The 22,350-nt window shown below is 36.1% G+C and overlaps 2 protein-coding genes across 2 annotated transcripts; one reads left to right on the top strand and one right to left on the bottom strand.

Annotated features, from left to right (window-relative positions):
- Nucleotides 1-341: 341 nt before the first annotated feature.
- LOC107788970 (putative CCR4-associated factor 1 homolog 7) lies at nt 342-1,727 on the top strand. Its single transcript, XM_075218971.1, has 2 exons — nt 342-541; nt 659-1,727. Exon 2 carries the CDS (start codon nt 738-740, stop codon nt 1,563-1,565), a length of 828 nt encoding a protein of 275 aa, XP_075075072.1. The 5' UTR covers nt 342-541; nt 659-737; the 3' UTR covers nt 1,566-1,727.
- A 2,493-nt stretch (nt 1,728-4,220) lies between these two features.
- LOC107788971 (large ribosomal subunit protein uL30z) lies at nt 4,221-14,927 on the bottom strand. The gene is given in 6 exon segments (XM_016610720.2): nt 4,221-4,590; nt 4,707-4,809; nt 5,864-6,001; nt 6,088-6,188; nt 13,808-14,012; nt 14,818-14,927. Coding segments are annotated over 5 exon segments (738 nt in total). The 5' UTR covers nt 13,991-14,012; nt 14,818-14,927; the 3' UTR covers nt 4,221-4,377.
- Between the last annotated feature and the right edge of the window lie 7,423 nt (nt 14,928-22,350).

Below are 22,350 nucleotides of genomic sequence, written 5' to 3'. Positions count from 1 at the left end.
GTATGGATAATCTTCTACTGGGGGTAATGTTTATCCATAACCGGATACCGAAGTGATAAGCTTCTTCAGGAAGTTTATTTCCAATAGAGTACTAAATAAATAAACATATTTACGGTGGAATCCCATATAAGAAGCTTATTTACAACGAAATACTAAATGACCATCCATAATATAATATATTTATAACACACTCTAAATATTTGAGAAAAAATCAGATATTTGCAATTTAAAAGGGATTTACTTCGTCGTCTTCTGCATCAGCTTTTGTTTTTGCAGGAAAAAAATGGAAAAGAAAACAAAACCAACGAACATTATAAAAAGCTCTAATTTTATAATCAGAGATTTGGAGCTGTGAAGGAGGTGGACAGCCCTACCCACCCCCATCCACCTCACGTACCTTATCTTCTCTCTCTCTCTCTAGAAGAACCTTATTCCTCCAAAAGAAAATATTAAAATATCTCTGATTCTTATCCCTTTTCACCGCCTCACATCATTTCCCTTCATATATTATTACAAAGTTCAAATCTTTATGTATTACAAGGTAAGATTTGACATCAATTGTTTTAGTTTCTGTTTTATTTTTTATGGAAATTTTATTGTCAGTTAGATTTAGAGCTATTGGTTGGTAAAGTTTGTATCTTTTTCAATTTTTTTGCAGATCTGATTTTGGATTTGAGGATTTCCAAGAGATCCTTTTTGGTTTTTTGTGATTTGGGTACAAATTAATTTTCTGGGAAATGTCGCTTTTACCCAAAAGCGATTCGATTCACATTCGAGAAGTATGGAGTGACAATCTGGAACAAGAGTTCGATTTGATCCGAGAAATCGTCGATGAGTATCCGTACATTGCAATGGATACGGAATTTCCAGGTGTTGTTCTTCGACCTGTCGGAAATTTCAAGAACAGTAACGATTATCATTACCAAACCCTAAAGGATAATGTGGATTTGTTGAAGTTAATTCAGTTGGGGTTAACATTCTCTGATGAAAATGGGAATTTACCAAAGTGTGGTACTGATAAATACTGCATTTGGCAGTTTAATTTCTGTGATTTTAATCCAAATGAGGATGTTTATGCTAATGACTCAATTGAGTTGTTGAGGCAGAGTGGCATTGATTTCAAGAAGAATATTGAAAAGGGTATTGATGCTACGAGATTTGGTGAGCTTTTAATGTCTTCAGGAATTGTGCTAAATGATAATGTGTATTGGGTTACATTTCATAGTGGTTATGATTTTGGTTACTTATTGAAAATCTTGACTTGTCAGGATTTGCCTGATACTCAAACAGGTTTCTTTAACTTAATCAACATGTATTTTCCTGTGGTTTTCGATATTAAGCATTTGATGAAGTTCTGTAATAGTCTTCATGGTGGATTGAACAAGCTTGCTGAGTTGTTGGAGGTTGAGAGAGTTGGAGTTTGCCATCAGGCCGGTTCGGATAGCTTGCTTACAGCTTGTACTTTTAGGAAGTTGAAAGAGAACTTCTTTAGTGGATCAATGGAAAAGTATGCCGGTGTCTTGTATGGTCTAGGTGTTGTTGAGAATGGACAGAATGTCCATTGATGAAGCAAGAAAAAATGGGGAAAAAAAAATGAAAAAAAAAACAGAAAAAGAAAAGATAGATGTTTAGTGTATTTGTGTGTGCTTATGATGCCACACTACTCTGTAAACTTTTAATGAGAAAGTTTGCTCTTCATTTATGATATCACCCTTCTTTTGGCTCAATTCAAGTCACTCTATTTCTGGGATATTACATTTGTGTGGTTGTTGTTTCAGTTGCTGCTCCCATTAAAGCTTTTACTGTTTTTTGCATGGTTAAGTTATTCATTTTTCCCAGGATTTAGTATAATACTTCTGCGCAATGGTTTCATATGTGGGATGTACATGGTAATCCTAGACTAAACAAGGCTGAAGGAAAATATTTGTTGCATTGCATATAACCTGGATAAATAGTTCTGTTTAGGTAATTGTTTAGGGAACATTTTCAGATTTCCCGTAATACTAAAACGAAAAATGAATGGATGAGGAAATTCAATCTAGAGAATCTCTTACCTTTCGCCAAACAAGGTAAACTACATGTATTGCCCTTGTGCATGCCTTGCTATTAGCCAGTCAGCATCTTGTACTTGATGCTGTTGCATTTTAGCTTGGTTTGTGCGTCTATACAATAATAGCATCATTTGGCATAATGCATTCCAGGTTTCCTTTTATAGTCGCTTGAGTATTGTGTCCTTGCCTTTCTTGCTTGAACTACTCTTCCTGTTCCAGGAGACTTGCTGTTTGGCATTTAGTTATCGGATAATTACTTTAGACTTCTAATCCATGAGTCTCTGGTCCTATCTTCTATGATGTTTGAAGCAGGATGTACAAATTCCGGCGCAGGTGCTGCTGGTTTATGTTTGATGAAAGATTAGTACTATTCTTACATTTTCATGTTCCTAGATCTTTGTTATCCCATATTGTGTCATTTTTACCAGTTTTGTTAGTAGTATTCTTGTACTTCTTACTTTTAGATCTTTGTTATTATACATCGTAGCTTTGTTTTTTCTTGTGTTGTTATTGTTGGTTGCTTCCTGTTTGTGTTTCTTAAGCCGAAGGTCTATCGGAAACAGCCTCTCTACCCTCACAAGGTAGGGGTAAGGCCTGCGTACACACTACCCTCCCCAGACTCCACTTGTGGAATTACGCTGGTTATTTTGGTTGTTTTGTTGTTGTTGTTGTTGAAAGATCATGTGATTAGGAGAAATTATTTTTTAAAAAAAGGGGAGAAGAAGATCAAGTGGCTAGTAGATTGAGACTTTAAAAAAGAAAAAGGAAAATATAAGGTGATTTGGAGAACTCTTAACATGTTTATTCCTGTTTTATGTTGATGATGGTAGGTTTTTTCATCATTTCAGCAGATTGTCAGAGGTTTGTTACTGTTCATTTTCGTTGTAAGTAATGTTCTGACCAGGTTTGGCAGCTGATCAGGAGTTAAATTTAATTTTGGAAATTGTTATGACCTTACTTTGCTCAAAGACTTGGAAAGTGAAACATGAGGGGTCTCTCTCATGGCTTCTTACAAGTAAAATATCCTGATATTCCCTTAACCAGTGAAAAAATCTGATGGTTCGCATCTCAAGGCTTTGACGGGAAAGTTAGTTTGTACTCTGAACTTTCTGAGGAATAAGGTTGACATAGTTAAATCTTTGTTTTGCTGCAAGATTAAGATCTGCAACGCCACCGAAGCTTTCGTATATGAAACATTAGCTGGTAGCTATTGTCAGATGTGATCAGGAGTTGCTCTGAATGCGTTACTCTCTGCTAGAGGTGGCAAAAGGGTTAAAATAAAACAGTTATACACTCATATTATCCATTAAAAAATGGGTTGTATAATGAACTATTTTAAAACGGGTCGAATATGAATAAGAACCGTATTATTCACTTAGAAAATGGTTAACCAAATGAATAACTAATGTGTTTAACTTTTACATTTGTAAAGTCTCAAATTAGGGTTTCTCAAGTTTGGAAGACTAGGAATGCTCCTATAGGTGATCATATTCAAGAAGCGACATATAATATGAATATCCATATTATTCACCGGATAATCCGTTTTTTTATCCGTTTCAAAAATTGCCCGGATCGGATAATTTATCCGTTTTTTGACTTACCTATTTGACCAGCTCATATCCGATCCGATCTGTCCTTTTGCCCCCTACTCTCAGCATATCTTCCATGATAATGTTTGAAGTAGGACATTCAAATTCCAATACAGTTTGTGATATTGCTGGTTAGTGCTGCTGAGGAATAACTTTTCTAATCTGTGGGTTGCAATTTATTGCCTCTTTGATTTTACCCCAAGTGCGAGACTAATATGCACTTGAACTTGCTTATTTCTGGTTTAAGCTGATATTGATAGGTCCTTTCTATAATTGACGTCTGTTAGGCTGTCTGAAGTTTTTCTTTTGGTTCCTTTTGATTTTCTCCATCTTTTCCCCAATGATCAGCACTGGGGTAAAGCCTTTTATTCCCAATCGTCCATGATTTGTAAATTTTTCTTTTTCCTTTGATGATAGTGCAGTTTTGTTTATTATGCTTGCTGCATTTGCTCATACAGTCAAAGAGCATTTCTGGAGTTTTCGCCCCACACTTAAACATTGCTCGTCCTCGAGCAATCGAACTACACTTATTTATTTATTTATTTATTTAAGCAAAAAGCAACTATATGAGATAAATGAATGGGTGAAGGGAAAAGATTCCCACCTAACATTTCATTTCTTCAGCTGTTATGCCATGTTGACAGTGATTTAGGTGCTCCATCTTACAATAACCCACACCAAAACCGCAATGATAACACTCAACAACATTTGATCTGGAAACTAGGACCTGTCTTATGCTAATTCATCTTGGAGATCAATTCATTGATGTGATCCTCACGATTTCCTGAATCGCCGCCATCCTTGTATCGCCTCTTCTTTCCCTGCAAAGCTTTCTCTGGCTTGGTGAGAGCAAAGCGGCATAGAAAGCTAGAGAACTACACTTATAGACACAACCTTCAGCACTTTATTTTTATACAATTGAGGCATATGATGCCATGCTGACCTAGTGTCTGCCAAAATAAGTAGTTGAGTTACCACATGATACCAATGCAGGGATGCCCACAAAACGTAGAGTGACGAGATCAACTGCTATGGTAGTTATGAGAAGGAAAGGAAACAAAGGCACCTGTTCCACGATGTCATTGCTAGTTAAAGGCACCCTTTGCTGGTCAATTTTTCCAGTACCTTTCTTGTAAATCAGATCCTTCACGCTCTTCAGATTGGGGTATCTTCAAAGCAAAAAAATGAAAAGCACATTGATTGTTAATGCGGTTATGCACAAGGATTAGTATTTCCTGCTTCTAATTCCTTTATATTCGGTGTTGAATATCCTCACCAAACAAAGAATACCTGACGTAAAAAATAGTTCCATGTATCCATAAAGGAGGTTGAATGTGACTTCTGGTGTCACATAATACATGGTAGAATTCTTGTTTGTGTCATTGCTTTCAAGATGCAGGAAAGGAAGAACATTCAATCAGAGATGGACAAAAAGTAAATTACCCAACCTCCAAATGAGGGGTTGTTGTTTGATTACATATGCCAAGGTTAAAGAGACAAAATTATAGCATGTTTGGCCAAGCTTTTAGGAGGAAAAAAAAATACTTTTGGGAAGGAGCAGAACCAGTTTGGAGAAGCAGAAAAAAGTAATTTCTTCCCCAAAGCACTTTTTTGAAAAGCACTTTTGAAAAAAATATACTAGTTAGAAGCACTTTTTAAAAGTTTGGCTAAACGCTAATTGCTTTTTAGAAGTGCTTTTCAAAAATACAAACTGCTTCTTACCAAAAGGAAAAAAACACTTTTTGAAAAAAAAAAATACTTCTCAAAATAAGCTGGTTTTTCCAGCTTGACCAAACAGGCTATTAAAACCGATATCCCCTTTTTGATGGAGGAAGAACTTTCACTCTCAAAGAGAGAGAAACTGAAGATAGAACTTTGACCTCTTTTAATAGAGAAAACCACTATAGAAAAATGATAAATAGGGTAAACAGCCATATGAGAGCTGAATAACTAGTCAGTAAAAACCAAACAAGGTTTCTTTGGCTGCTCTAATTTGAGTAGAAGCGGGAGCTAGACAGAGGAGGATTTTTGTGCAACTATATTTGACTTACTAATTTTCCATACTTGGTGAAATTAGGAAAATATATTAAAAATGTCAACCCTCCGAGCAAGCATAACATCTGGTATTAACTGATAAGAGTTGTGTGATTCAAGGATATCTAGTAGAGAGACGAATTAAGTGAATGCTAGTGCAATAATAAGAATGTAAATAACTATACATACCCATATGTGACATAAGGCTCCACCTTTTGCAGAATTTCCATTATTCTTGCATTTGCCTTTACAAACACTCCACTGAAGATTTTTCGCAGCCTTAAAGAGTATAAAAGCTTCCTTGTCTTCGGATGCATATCACTTTTCCTGAGGTGAATCACAAATATTAGGACCCAAAGGCAGGCCACACCCGCCAAAAGAGTATAATTGTGATAACAAAACTAGGAACCTACCCTCCAACACGTATGACAAATAGAAGAATGGAATCTGGCGTGATCAAGGCTCGCTTGATTCTTTTCTTTCCCCTTTGTTTCATTTGGACAAGGTCCATCTCCTGAATGTACAATGTACAACAACTAAAAGTTAGTGAGTCAGAAAGCAATCTACCATGATGATCTTTTTTTTTTGATGAAGTAATTGATTTTATTACTGGCATCAAGAAGATGCATAAATTACAAAAGAGTGCAGCAATTGTTAGCTCCTTACAAATGGTTATACTAGTACTAGGGAGCTAACAAAATTCAAAAAACTATCAGGGAATCTATAGGGGATAGATAAGCCCAGCTATACAAATACATGAGGCATCTAGCCTTGAGTTTGTGGGGAGAAGTTGATACTCCATCAAAACACCTGCTGTTTCTCTCATTCCAAATGCTCCAAAAAAATAGCTGCAGGTATCATCTTCCATACTTTCCTGGTGGTGCTATGGTGGTGCTATCAACTTTCCAGTAACTCCAAGACTCAAAAGCATCCCTGATATTTTTTTGATAAGACCCATCTAAGTCCAAAGAGTGATATAAACATACTCCATAAATCTGTTGCAACGGGGCATTGAAGAAAAAGATGGTTGTGAGTTTCTGCCTCCCTCTGGCACATGTAGCATCTATTCACAATCTGAAAATTCCTCTTGGCTAAGTTGTCTTGTGTCAAACAAGCCTCATAAAGTGCAGTCCAGTTGAAGCAGATGACTTTGGGTGACAACTTGATTTTCCATATTAACTTCCAAGGCCAATGGTTAGTTATTACATTGTGAGTTCCTGCTAGCTTGTAGACTACTTTGACCGAGTACTTTCCTGCATCTGCACTACCCCATTTGAACTGGTCAAGTACTAGAGTGTTGCTTGAGAAATTGTTTAGTGAGGAAAGGAGTCTGAGCAGATCCTCAATTCCCAATCTTGCAAGTTCCTTCTAAATGTTATGTTCCATGAGTTGCCTTCTCTGCGCTGATGAATCGTTGAGTCTGGATCACTAACCATTTGAAAGAGAGCAGGGTAGTCATTCCTTAGGGGTGTGTTGCCTAGCCATTTGTCCTTCCAGAATTTTATTTGCTGTCCATCTCCAACTGTGAAGTGCTGTGAGAACTCCTCCCAGAGTTCGCAGATGCTCTTCCAAACTCCAACTCCATGTGGTGCTCTAGATAGCTTGGTGCACCAGTGGCTTTGGGATCCATGCTTGGCATTGACAACTTTCTTTCATTGGCTCTGCTTCTTCTGTGTTTATCTCCAAAGCCATTTCATCAATAAGCATTTGTTGTGCAAAGCTAAGTCTCTGACCCCTAGTCCACCTTGGTGCTTTGGTAAGATAACTTTAGACCACTTTACCAGGTGAAACTTGTGACCATCTTTAGTCCCTTCCCATAGAAAATTCCTTCTGATCTTGTCAAGCTGCTTCAGGACCTTACTAGGCATTGGAAAGAGTGACATCTGATAGGTTGGGATGCTGTCTAGCACACTACTGATTAGAGTTAGTCTTCCACCCATAGACAAATACTGCAGCTGCCAAGAAGCAAGTTTCTTTTCAAATTTCTCAATGACCCCACTCCATATAGCTCGTGACCTAAACTTTGCCCCTAGTGGAAGTCCCAGGTAATAAGTTGGTAAACATCCAGTATTGCAGCCTAAAATTCCAGCCAAGTCTTCTAAATTATGCACCTCATTAACAGGGTAGATTACACTTTTGAGCATGTTAATGTGAAGACCGGAAATAGCTTCAAGTATAAGAAGGGTTAGATTTAGATAGAGCACTTGACTCTGTCTGCCCCACAAAAAATCAAAGTGTCAAATATTGACCGTGCTTCCTCTCCCAACATCAAAACCTTTCAACCATTGCAGCTGCTTAGCTTTATCCAACATCCTACTGAGTCTTTCCATTGCTAATATGAATAGGAATGGTGAGAGTGGGTCTCCCTGTCTCAATCCCCCCTGTGGAGAGAAAAAACCAACTGTGCTCTTATTGATTAGAATGGAGTACTTCACAGTGGAGATATTGAACTTGATCCATTTTAACCATCTTTCCTCAAATCCCATTTGGCTTTTTCTATGTCCAGCTTACATAGAATCCCTGCATCCCCTTGCTTTAACTTCAAGGACCTCGTTTGCTATCAACAAAGCATCTGTAATCTGCCTTCCTTGGATGAATGCATTCTGTTGATTTCAGACTAATTTTCCCATTACTTTCTTCAACCTTTCAGCTAGGACTTTAGCTATGATCTTATACACACTGCCAATTAGACTAATTGGTCTATAGTCCCTTAGCTCCATTGCCCCTTTCTTTTTAGGAATGAGCACAATGAAGGATGCATTACATGACCTAACCATCCAACAATGTTGGTGATAGTAACTCATAGCTGAAAGTATGTCATGTTTAATGAACTCCCATGAGTGTTGGTAGAAAGCCATTGTGTACCCGTCAGGCCCTGGTGCTTTGTCAGGAGCACTAGAGTTAATAGCTGCAAGAACCTCCTCCTCATTGAAAGATGCCTCCAATCCCTCCTTTTCTTCTTCTGTAATGGTTGCAATTTCTTCAAAATTAGCAGATGGCCTCCAACTTTCCTGCTCAATGTACAAGTTTTCAAAAAAATCCAGTGTCTCCTACTTTATCTGCTCCTTATCTTCTATGATCTCATCCCCGACCATGAGTTTGTCTATGCAATTGCTTCTTCTATGAGAGTTGGCAATCTTCTGGAAGTACTTGGTGTTTCTGTCCCTTTCCTTAAGCCAAAGACACCTTGATTTCTGCCTCCATGAAATTTCTTCTGCTTTGGCTAACTGTTGTAGTTCTATTCTTATACTAACCATTTTAGTTTGCCTAGAAATCCTTCTGATTGAAGCCACATGTTTTCAAACTTAAAGAAGGAAGGAGTTGCATCCCAGTCACCACTCTCCAAAATAATTGGTCTATGATCTGAAATTACCTTAGGTAAGGCAATCTGTCTCACAGCATTAAAAGAGTCATCCCAATCATTGGAGATAAGGAACCTGTCAATTCTCGAAGCCTGCAAACAATTGTCTCATTTAGACCAGGTATATTGAGCCCCCTGTAAAGGAAAATCAATAATATCTAGGTCCTGAATAACATCAGAGAACAACTTCATTGCCTTTGATCTTCTAGTACAATTCAGCCTCTCACTCTCAAACCTAACAACATTGAAGTCACCTCCCACTACCCAATAATCTTCCCAAAGTCCACTTATTCCTGCAATCCCACTCCACATTACTTCTCTCCCTGGATTGTTGTGTGATCCATAGATTCCTGTGAAGCACCATCTGAACACTTATGTGGTGCTTTCTAACATACAAGAAATGGAATAAGACCCCCGGTGTGCATCTAATTTGACCCACTTTCTTTTGTCCCAAATCACCACAATCCCTCCCCTGGTACCACTAGCTTTTAACTCCACCCAATCAGCCCATCTATTCCCCCATAATTGTTGAATCATTCTAGTAGAGCAATCTTCTACCTTAGTCTCCTGCAAACACAAAATATCCACCCTCCACTTCTGATTGAGAGATTTAATGGTGCTTCTTTTCCAATCCTCATTCAACCCCCGCACATTCCAACTCAAGATTTTTAGCTTCATCCAGAACATGAATGGTATTGCCTACCCCCCAACCCCTTAACCTGCTGCCCTCTTCTGTCATAATTAATCCCACATGCTAATCTTTTCCTTTCCCCCCTCCTCTATTCCTCTTCTCCTTTCCTGCCTTTTGTTTTGATTCCTGTTGTTGGATTTGGACTTGTCTTCGCTGCTCCATCCTTAGAATTATGTTCAGAAGATCATGCTCGAACCCTGTCGCATTCACCCCAAAGGCCTTGCATGCCTTGACCATAGTGAGTTTGGTCCATTTTGAAGTCTCGATTAGGGATGGAGTATCAATTAGCTGTGCGCTAGGACCTCCCTCATACCATGTTAGTGGAAGGGCTTCAAATACTGCCTGAGAAGAAAAGTCCGTGTCTGAGCTAGTTGTTGGAACCAAATCCATTGTTGGCGAGTGTATGCAAAGTGGCCAGTGGACTCTCTCTTCTGGGATCCCTTCATCTGCGTCTGAAGGGGAGTTTTCTAAACTCTGGTTTGCCAAAGCCATGGGGCAAGATTGTGTCGTGTTATGATCCTTCGAGAATGAGGGTTCAGCTGCCAGTTCTTTTAATTTTAAAGCATTTGGGTTGGGTTAAAGCCCAGTTACCCTCCACACTATTTTCTCATTAAAAAGCTTTGACTCCTTTGACTTCCTTGATGTGGTCTTCTTATTAATTGGGCCTTTTTTGTAATATTCCTGATCTGCTCCTTGGCCCAAGTTTTGTGATGGATTGGAAAGCCCTTTACCCAAGTTGCCAACCTGTCCTTCTACATGTGAGGTTGTGCCTGATGCAAGGTTCCTGCCAACCTGTTCTTCTACATGTGATACTGTGCCTGATGCAAGGTTCGAGGTACCCACTCCTGCCATCTTCTCCCTTGCTTCATCAGAAAAGCATTTTCCGGCGGGTCTGATTTTTGTATGAGCATCCTCTAGTAACGAGATTTCAAAGCCCCAGTCTTCCGTAATCAACTCCAGATTTCTTGGTAATTCTTCTCTTCGATTAACCACACAGATACGTGCCCAAAAAAAGTGGACTCTATGTTTAGTGCCATCGTCAGTATCGACAAAGCCACCACACTTGTCTCCGATGAACTTGAAAGTGTCTGCCGTCCATGCATGGATAGGAATTCCAAAAGCTTTCACCCATCGATGCTCCGATTTTGCAGATTTCATATCTGCTCCGGCCACCGGAGACCACCATTTCAAGGTCAATCTTCTTCCATTCCAGAACCAGTCACCAGCTTTGACTCTGTTTGCTTCGAATCTAGAAGGGAACTCAAAAAGGAACCGGTTGTGCTCGATGGAGTGATCTTGAGACCCGCTGTGACTTGCCATCTGCCTGGGAACCAATTCTGAATCACTTCTGCCTTTGGGCTCAAGCTAAATGGGTCATTTAACTGACCTATGAGACATTTTGAAAGGAAGTTTTCATTTCCCAGCTCTTCCTGGAGTGCTCCATGCCCTACATTGGTATTAGTAGTAGTTGCCCAATGTGATATATTAGCAGCTTCCTTGTAAGACCTTGATTGATCAGCATAGAGATGAAATCTTGGGTCTACATATGTTCCCAGATAACCTTGTATCATCCCTGCTATGTCCCCCATCCTTTATTGTAATTGCCTTCCGGGATAATGATTGCAGGTCTGTTAGTCCCTATGATAGCTTCAATTCTAACAAACCGACCATAACTGTTAAAATTTTGGACCACCCGAAAAGTGTATGTTTGTATCTTCCTGCCCCATCTTTTACAGTTGTTGCCGGTCTGAAGAGAAGCTTGGATCAAAGCTTTGCACACCCATCGGAGGTTGTTGTCATCTATTTTAATCTTTCTTGAAAATCTTCTGCTACATTCTGTAAAAATATACCATCCCTTAGCTTCCTCTTTGATACTAATTAATGCAAAAGTTTTGCCACTAGAATTGAAAGTGACCCTTCGATCCATAGTTAGGCAAATTTAGGAAAGACATCGTCGGAGTTTAGAGATGAGGGTGGGAGAGAGAAAGTGATCCTGGCACATCCCCCAATAGAGAGCATTTTCATGGTGCTCAATAAGTAGCAGAATGACCAATGTGATTGTTCAATCTACCATGATGATCTTATGCACTTGGGGGTTTTCTTGGGGGTTTTATTTGGAGGGAGGGGGGAGTAGGCAACTTAGGCATTCAGTTGTGTTTCAAAATATTAGAACAATATCATAAGCACTTTTTTTTCAGATAATTTGTATCACTGATACTAGTGTATGCCAAGCCCACAAAAATATCATTTCCCCCCATGCTCCTCAAAATTTACAACAACAAACCCAATTTGATCCCAATATGTGGGGTTTGGGGAGGGTAGTATGTACGCAGACCTTACCCCTACCTAATGCAGGTAGAGAGTATGTTTCCAATAGACCCACAGCTTAGGAAGGGCAAGAAGAAGAAGAGGGAAGCAAGGAAAAAAGAAAGATGGAAGAGAAAAAAGAGAGAGATAAAGGATAAGTATTATCAAATAATAGCAATAGGGAATAGAATACCTGAGGCGAACAAAATCATATACCGTAATAAAAAATCTAAGAATATGAAGAGACATGCACGCTACTAAGCTTATCGATGAACACTATAAACTACCTAATAACCTTCTACCTTAATCCTCGACCTCCACACCCTCCTATAAGGGTCATGTCCTCAGTGAGCTGAAGTAGCGTCATGTCCTGCATAATCACTTCTCCCCAGTACTTCTTAGGCCTACCACGACCCCTTCTCAAACTCTTCATGGCCAACCTTTCACACCTCCTGACAGGGGCATCAATGCTACTTCTCCTAACATGTCGGAACCATCTCAGCCGCGACTCCCGCATCTTGTCCTCCGCGGAGGCTACTCCCACTCTGTCCCGGATAGCTTCATTCTTAATCCTATCTCGCCTGGTACACCCACACATCCATCTCAATATCCTCATCTCTGCTACTCTCATCTTCTGCACGTGAGAGTTCTTGACTGCCAACACTCAGCCCCATACAGCATAGCGGGTCGAACCACCACTCGATAAAACTTACCCTTAAGTCTTAACGGCACATTCCTATCACATAGAACATCGGACGCGAGCCTCCACTTCATCCATCCCGCTCCGATGCGATGCGTGACATCTTCGTCAATCTCCCCGTTACCCTGGATAATAGACCCGAGATACTTAAAACTCGCTCTCTTGGGGATAACTTGACCATCAAGCTTAACCTTTATGCCTGCATCATGGGTCACACTGAATTTGCACTCCAAGTATTCTGTCTTGGTTCTACTTAGTTTGAAACTTTTAGACTCCAAGGTCTATCTCCAAACCTCCAACCTCGCGTTAACTCCGCTACGCGACTCGTCAATCAACACTATATCATGCACCAAGGCACCTCCCCTTGGATGTGACGCGACAGTACGTCCATCACCAAGGCAAACAAAAATGGGCTAAGAGTCGATCCCTGGTGCAACCCCATCACCACAGCGAAATGCTCCGAGTCACCACCCACAGTCCTTACCCAAGTCTTAGCATCATCGTACATATCCTTAATCATCCTAATGTACGATACTTTGTTCTCCTTATTGCATCTCTGTTTGTACTCCAAGAAGGTCTTCTTTTTTACAACTTACCAAAAACGATATTCTTCCTTTCTAGGAGCATAGTTATTATTGTGTCCTGTTGATTTTGTAGGCCTACAAAATGGTAGACTGTCATAGAGAAGTTTTTGACGGCAAGGTTAACCAAAAGTAAATATCATACCTACATATTATCCAGATAGCTTACCAGTTGCTTACCAGTGCCATTAAACTATAGCAAAATGCCTAAAAAATACTCGTTGAAAGAGACAGCAAATGCTGAAGCCAATTGGAAAAGAAAAAGGGAAAAAAGAAATTGGAGAAGATACCAACTAGGGATAGGACATTACCAATTCTTTCTGAAAACATTAATCAAAGTGCTACTTGAAGAGATAAATGCAATGTCCCTTGGAAACAGAATACGACTTCTAGAAGTTGAAAATTAACTTTTAACCATAGTAGGAAAAAATCAAAGATTCCAATGAGTTAACCAATATATGCAATTTAAACAACAAATTCAGATATAACATACCTTATCCCTGTACTCTCGAATAAACTGCTCGGGCTTCTTGATAACAAAGCTATCAGATTTGAGCTTTCTGACTTTCTGTTCCAGCTGGAGTTTCCTTCTAATTGCCCATTCTTCATTATTTTTCCTCTTCTTTAGAATCACTTCCGGTATATAATTTAAAGGCTGTGGCACCTCATCCGCCATAATAGCTACTATATCTCTGACTCTAGGAGAAGCAATGGGCAAAATTAGATATACAAGTGCTATCTATTAGAGATTTTAAGACACTTATATTAACTCAATTACAAGTGTGTTTTTAGTCAATGTCATTCATGGATGAGACAAGTCTTTGGGGGTTGGACTGACAAAGATTGCAAAGACTCTCTGTCCCGAAAAAGTGGGCAGATATTGCATCATTGTACATCATCCTCTAACTACCTAACAGATGAGTGAACTGAAAGGTGGTTGTACAGTACAAGCTAGGAGTTCAGCCAAAACCAATAGCTTTAGCTTAGGCCATATATACGTGTTAAGAAATCTACTAAATATATATTTTGAATCATAAAGCTCAAATCTTGGACCCGCCTATGCTGGATGGGATTGAATCTATGTTAAAATTTCAGCCTCTATCACCTATCATTCTACCATTCAATTTTTTCTTGACCCCAAACATAGTCTATCTGAATCCTCTATATCCATACCACTGTTTCAGGTCCATTTAATTTGTGCTCTATGACATATTTAATCTTTTACGGCCTTATTTTGTTTTTCAATTTGGTTAAAGCCATTATGACACAGGTAACAAATTACTCTGCAGATTAACAGTAAATATTTACATACAATAACGAGAAATCAGAAATTACGCTTTTTTCCGGTAATAGGAGACGAAGAACTACAGCCAACTTATAATTCCTATTATAACATAAAAAATCACAGTTGAAAAGTCGGGTTTCGGTCTCATGAAAGATATAAAATTCGGAGAGCGAGGGAAATAGGTATAAAACAAGCGTGAAAGAACAAAGGGAGCTTACAAATGGATTACGCCGGAGAAACTGACGGCGAGGAGTTCACCGGAGAGATGCAGAGGAGGGGAAGAAGTATAGCTGACGAAGGGTTTAATAAGGTTTTTGGATTTCAATTTGGGTCGATGGAGATAGATATTGTTTGGGCTTTTGAAATAAGAGTCCATAAGGTTAAGCTGCTGCTATCGGAATAATGACACTAATAGCCGCTGTAAAAATAATAGTCAAAAAAATATATAAAATTTATATATTTTGTTTATTAGTATCTATAAATGTGTGTTGCACGTTAATAATGACATGATGGTTTAAATATTTATTTATATGAAGGAACAATAAAATTTAATTAAGGAGAGAAATTTTATATATAATACAACAACAATCATTTAAATGCCGAAAAATATTGTTGCATTAGCATTATACCGGAATTGAAAATGAAAGGATGTCATCAGAAACAATTTTAGTCATGTTAAGTAGATAATTATATATTGTAGTTTAAAGGTATTTAATGTGATGGTATATTACCGAACACTTTTTTATAAACTGTTTTTTTTTTGTATATGTTTCCTTCTAATGCTTTGGTTACTCTGCCATAACCAAAACTCTTATTGTCGATATTGATATCTCTCTTGAAAGTGCACTATCATTATTCGTGTAAGAAAATATATTGTGGTAAATATAGTTCAATATTTAGGATGTTTGTCCTTGTACTTTATTTATTATAACTACAAAACATAAACATACTAAAAATTATTTTCACACAAATTTAAAAGGATATTCTTTTACTTCGGAAGACGAAAGTTGAATTCGGGGATAAACACATACTTAGAAGCATATTGACAAGTATCATAAGTTTTATATGTATGACGTTATATCAAAATTTCTATATACCATATATGTACTATTACATAAGCTATTCAGCGGATCTAAGTTTTCAGTAACATGACGGGCATATGTTTCTTCAAATCAACCTATATGCATTGGAAGATCAATTTTAACTTAGTTTATTATGTGTGTGTGTGTGTGTGTGTGGTGACACTAACATACGCAAGAAATAATGAACTTGACAACAAACATGTACGGTAGAAACGTCATTCGGTATTAAAGTATTTAATTATTCTTCTTGGTAGTTATTGTTGATATCATCTTCTACTGAGTCAAAACTTAAAATATATATTATTTTTACCATAAAACTTAGCAATCAACCTTTTATTTAGTTGATTAATATATTCATTTCTGCTAGCTAAGATAGCTCTTTAAATTCTATCATGTAATTTGCACAAAATGCGTTTTAATCTAATGATGAAAATATTTTCCTTATTAAATGCACTACTATTACCATTGGGGTTGATTACCAAGTGTTATAGAAGAACTAAATCATCTTTTATTGGATGCTCTTTTTCGTTTCCGGCACGAAGCAAGAAGTCACTAAATGTTGGATTTGTTCTTACTTTTATATTTTTTGTCATTTGAATATTTTTCATTTTAGGTCATAAGTATAATTTTGGCAAGCTAGCTTTTACAGTTTCTGCTTTGGTCAATTTTGGAACTACTGATCATACTTGACAGAAATTACCTCTCAAACTATTACTTTTTCACCAAATGGTTCATCGATATCCAATATACTCTAAAACTTTGGGTGATTATTTCAATCATTTGACAATTAGCCAAAAGCGCTTCATCTCATATTATCACTTTTGATTTCCTTATAAATTTAGCACTATTACTCTGATTTGATATATTTGTGATGATTATTTCAGTTATTTGAAGAGGTATATCAAATCTGAAGTGAGTTGTATGACCTCATAATAAAACCATTGTTGGTACACCACTTATTTTTATTGCTAGCAATATTATGCATTTTGATTTGACATTTGCAAGTAATGCATGACATAGGAATATTATTTTGAATCAGCTGGTGGCATCTACAAAGGATATACCGCTATACCAGAGTCAATTTTTTATAATATAGTTTTGAAAGCCTATTCTTGTTCAGGAGTTAACTTTGATTGTGCTTCCTCAAGCACTTGTATGACTTTCTTAATATTATACTAATCTTTTTTTACTTTGTGATATTATTTTTTTAATCTTTAACACTCTTTTTATGGAATAAATTTATGTACTCTAATTTTTTTTTTACTTGAAAAATATTGTTATTCATATAATGAATTAAAAAATAATTTAATTGGATTCTCTTGCTAAATAATTAATTGAAATATTTGATTATTTGGTTTTAACGTAAAATATAATTTATTTTCTGTTGATTTAGATTCTTAATATTAGTTTATCTCGTGTTTGAATATGTAACCGTGATTATAATTTTATCCATAATAAATTTTATTTTCAAAGAGTAAAAGGATCGATGACATTTCACTTTTTAGATCTTTATGTTTTCAAAATCACAAGTGGTATCGGCTCTTACCAACCCTTTTCTTTCTTTTCTCACACATTTATATTCTTAAAAATTTTCTTAGTTGTTCTTTAATAATTGGGTATATTTTTCTATATTACACAAAATATTAATAATAATAAAATATTATTTGAGTAGGAAAATAATTCAAATATAATATAATAATATATTATCGTGGATTTTTTTTCTCAATTTCAATGTTTTATGCAGTTCGTTTAACATTACTTTTTTTTTGGTTATTGAATATTATAGAGTGGTAATGTATTATCAATGTGGAGGATTCTTATGAAATTTATTTTATTAAACCTTATACATATTTTTAATAAGAATTCAATAGACAAGATTGTATTAATTTTAAAATCTTAAATATTTAAAAAACTAACATAGAAGTTATTGTAGTCCAAAAAATAAGTTATTACAGCTACGTCCTTTCCCTGTGAGTTCTTCAGTTTAATATTTTAGGGCTATTTTGGTCTATTAATATTATATTCAGTTTTTATAATAATATAGGATCTTCGGTTTCTAAATGGATTTGGACAATATAGTACGTTTTCAAATTAATTTAGTAATAGAAATTTTTTAAGATGTATATCCTAAAAATAATAGGATTACAAGGCTAATATCTATGCCTGAAAATAATTGTACTAATAGGGTTCCTAAAGGTAATCACGTAGGATTCCTATCGTACAGTATCATGTCCTAAAACTAATAGGATTACAAGGCTAATGTCTAGAATTTCGATTTATATCCTTTTATTATGAGTTATTATGCTTAATATTAAAAAGTTGTTTTTGAAATCCAACATTTTATTCATGCATTTATTATAACTAGTCTTTACGTTCGTGCGATGCACAAATATTTTCAGTCAAATATTACGAAGCACTATCCAAAAGTAGTACTAATAAAATTTTGAATGCATCGTATTCTAAAATTAATTGTAACTAAATATATTGGAAGTTCAATAATAATTCCTCAAAAATATAATGCATCACCTTCCTTGCAATTCTCTTAGCAGGCAAAGTAAAAGTCACTCATAAAAAGAATGAGGTATGATAGTTTTTATTACAATGCAAAAAATCTCGAATAAATATTATATTTGATCAACATTATTTTTCTCTACAATAAAGAATGTAAAAGATTAGTTGAAACTAAAATGATAGTCATATTGATTTCACTAAATTATTCTATTTTTGGGGTTTAACCCTTTAAATATTCATAAAAAAATAGAAATCTAAACGCATAAGATTATCATTTAAATAAATTATGTATGAGTGTAGTCTTCCGAGCGAAATTAAATGAAAAATAGTAAGTCTGACTGCTAAGTGCCCATCAATTCTTTTCATGGGGCTTTTCTATCTAAATTTTCTTGGTTATTGATATTCCATGTGAGATAAGATTGATCTTCATCTTTATAAATTTAATAATTGTTTATTCCGTTCTTGATTGTTTCTTTTTATTTTTATTTTATATAAGAAATGAATTTGAGCTAAACTTGATATTTGGGCATAATGGAACAAAAGAATTAACAATGAGAACCAAAATCCAAAAGCATTGTGTTTGGGATTTTGGAACTCTATTTCGGTATGGTAGTCTTTTTTATTCATCAAAATAACCAATAATCTAAGTTGTCTTTCAATTGGAATTAAATTTTTCTTGCTTTGAGAAGATGCCATGCGAGTTAGGGGATAACTTCTCGTCTTACTTTTACTTTACTTTGAACCAGTTTGTTTCTTATAATTCAAACTTCCAAGTAATAATTTTGTGTGAGATCAAGTGATCTTATTATTATAATGAGAAGGAACAATCATTGCCTAACTTAAATTTGTATAGATCAAGTTAGGGGTGTCAAATGGGCGGGTTGAGTCAATAATTTGACCCGCCCAAAAGTTACTTGGGATAAGATGAGTTGGGTCAAGATGAGTTAAAATTCGGGTCATAACCCAACCCGCCCAACTGTTATTAAACTTTAATTAATATGTGTTATTTTCTTATAAATTATATAATTACTAAATAAGGCTTTTTGGCTTTTGTTATGGTCATATTTAAAAATATTAAACAAAAAATAAAATTATTTATAAGATATTTTGACAAACTTACTCATGGATCAATTTCGGCTAAAAATTAGTCCAACTTTAATTGGGCTGAAATGTGTTGGGTCAAAATGGGCTAAGTTCAATAAATGGGCGGGTCAATAACCAACCCAACCTTGGACGGATTGGGCGAATCATTTGGGCTTGGGCCAAATTTGACAGCCCTAGATCAAGTATACTGAAATTAGGATCCTATTTTCTAGTGGAAATCAACGTCCAAATAGTTTAAATTTTTTTTAGTAGTGCAATTTTATCCAACGTGTAATTTGTTTCTTTGAAGGAAACTTTAGTTTGTGAAGGATATGAACGTTAGTCAATATTTTGAGGTTATTTTTGTCATTCAATATTTAACATTCTAATATTTGTGCTTTTATAATAATATAGATAAATATAGATAGATAGTTTATCTTGGTTCCATGACATAGATCATTTCAAACGTGGCTAGGAAAAAGAAGTAATTCCGAAAGGAGACTCCACCTAGCTAGTGCACTTATACTATTGAGCCAATACCAAAGAGGCCCAAATATTCTCTCCATTTATTTTCCAAAAATAATACTAGCAATATTTGTTAGTAAACTGTATTTGTAAAATAATTCTGGAGAAAAATAAAATAACATAAAGAAAAATATAAACAAAACAAAAGTTAATCCGAGCCCATTAAATTCACAGTGTTTCCTTAAGGAATTTAATCCCTTCCTAGTACCCAAGGTTATTGATTATTTCCTCCCATGATAGAACGAATTACACGCTGGTGTAGTGGTACTTCAAACCTAGTGTTTCAGCGAACACAAAGTTCGGTAGCAAATCACACTTACTGTTGGTTTCTTTGAAGTTAAAACAATGCAGAAAGAGGGGGAGAAACTCAGAAAATCGTATGGAAATTTTGAGAGAATGGACTTGTATTTATAGCCAAAGTTGGACTGAAAAATAAAGAGGTACAACTCTTCAGAATGGTTGTTTATGCAAAACGACCATAGCATAAATGTCATAACATAAATGGCTAATTTATGCAATAATAAACCAGGAATTCAAGAGGTAGGTAAATTTTCAGTTACAAAACTGAAAAACGGAAAACTGATAACGCACCATTGGATTTAATATTAATATTTATTTTAATATTAATATTCTATTATTAAAACAGATATTTAATAACATTCTGTTAATATTTTACTATTAACAAATAAATTTGGTCCAAAAATTTAATCAATCAATTGTTCATTTGACCAAATCTGAATCTGAATCCGAAGCCGAAGCCAAGCAAGCGACGACGATGACGACGGGAGGCTTGCCTTCTTATCAACTCTTTAAGAGCTAGAAGAAGAGCAATTGCTTATATACCCATAAAAAAACTCTTCCTCTTTCAATATGGGAAAATGTCCCTTTGTCAATGGGGGAAACTTAAAATTTTTATTCCCCTTCATTTCCCATTCACCCTCTTTTAAGCCATATTAATGCTTAAAACCTAAGAATCCCCCACATGAATGGGGAATGGCTAGATCACGAAAATATGTATAAAAAACTATGTGATTTGCAAGCAAGGATTAATTGCATCTTGATAAGTAGGTTTCCCTTTGAATTTTCCGTAGTGAACTTATGTTGGATATACTCGGTCAATCGGTAGATTTGATATCTTTTAACTGTCAAACTTTAGTATATACCTATAAAATCATAAGTCACACAACCAACCCTTAACCGTGTTTGGTTCTCATTGTTGTGTTCGTTTCAGCCATGAACACCGCCTGGTTTCATAAGTGCATAGAGAACTGGCCTTATAAAATTCTCCTTGAAGCGGCTAACACTACACACTTACATAGGTAATTCCTAAACATGTCATCCCATAGATACACTATTTAATATACCCCGTATCAAATTTAGAAATTATTAAAAAGCCTTAGTATTTTATACTTGGTACTGAACATTGTCTCATCGCAAGAATGGACCAAAATTTTAGTTGACAATGTTGAACCATCATTAATGACTTTGTTTGATCTCCTTGAACCTAGATCTTGGGATCTCCAGTCTTCTAGGTAGAGTTACCGCCACAATGACTTGTTCTCGGCCATAGTCCCATTCCCCTTGATGATTTCTCAACTACCTCTCTAGTTAGGCCTTTTATAAGTGGATCCGACACATTATCGTTTGACTTTACATAGTCAATCGTGATAATTCCTCTAGAGAGTAATTGCCTAACGGTTTTATGTCTTCGTCGTATATGACGAGATTTACCATTATACATAACACTCCCAACCCTTCCAATTATCGCTTGACCATCATAATGTATACATATTGGTGCCAATGATTTGGGCCAAAATGGAATATCTTCCAAGAAATTTCGGAGCCATTCAGCTTCTTCACCGGCTTTATCTAAGGCTATGAATTCAGCCTCCATTGTAGAGCGGGTGATACAAGTTTGTTTGGACGACTTCAAAGATACCACTCATCCACCAATAGTGAACAAATATCCACTTGTGGACTTCGAATCAGTTGAACCGGTAATTCAATTTGCATCACAATATCCCTCAATCACCGCAGGATATTTACTGTAGTGCAAAGCAAAGCCCTGGGTATGTTCTAAATATTCCAAAACTCGTTTCATTGTCATCCAATGAGATTGACCTGGATTGCTCGTGTATCGACTTAATTTACTTATAGCACAAGCTATATCTGGTCGTGTACAATTTACGATGTACATTAAGCATCCCAACACACGAGCATAATCCAATTGTGATATGTTTTGGCCTTTGTTCTTTGCTAATGCAAGATTCACGTCAATTGGAGTCTTTACAACTTTAAACCCTAAGTGCTTGAATTTTTCAAGTACTGTCTTAATATAATGAGATTATGACAATGCCAGACCTTGAGGAGTCTTATGGATCTTAATCCCCAAAATTAAATCAATAACTCCCAAATCCTTTATATCAAACTTGCTAGTTATCATACACTTAAGTAGCATTTATGTTGGCAATGTCATCACTCATTATCACCATATCATCCACATATAAGCAAACAATGACTATGTGATTTGGAACATTTTGAATGTACACA

This window comes from Nicotiana tabacum, chromosome 8, assembly GCF_000715075.1.
Source record: "Nicotiana tabacum cultivar K326 chromosome 8, ASM71507v2, whole genome shotgun sequence".
NCBI classification, from domain to species: domain Eukaryota; kingdom Viridiplantae; phylum Streptophyta; class Magnoliopsida; order Solanales; family Solanaceae; genus Nicotiana; species Nicotiana tabacum.
This window is presented reverse-complemented; position numbering and strand designations above follow the sequence as displayed.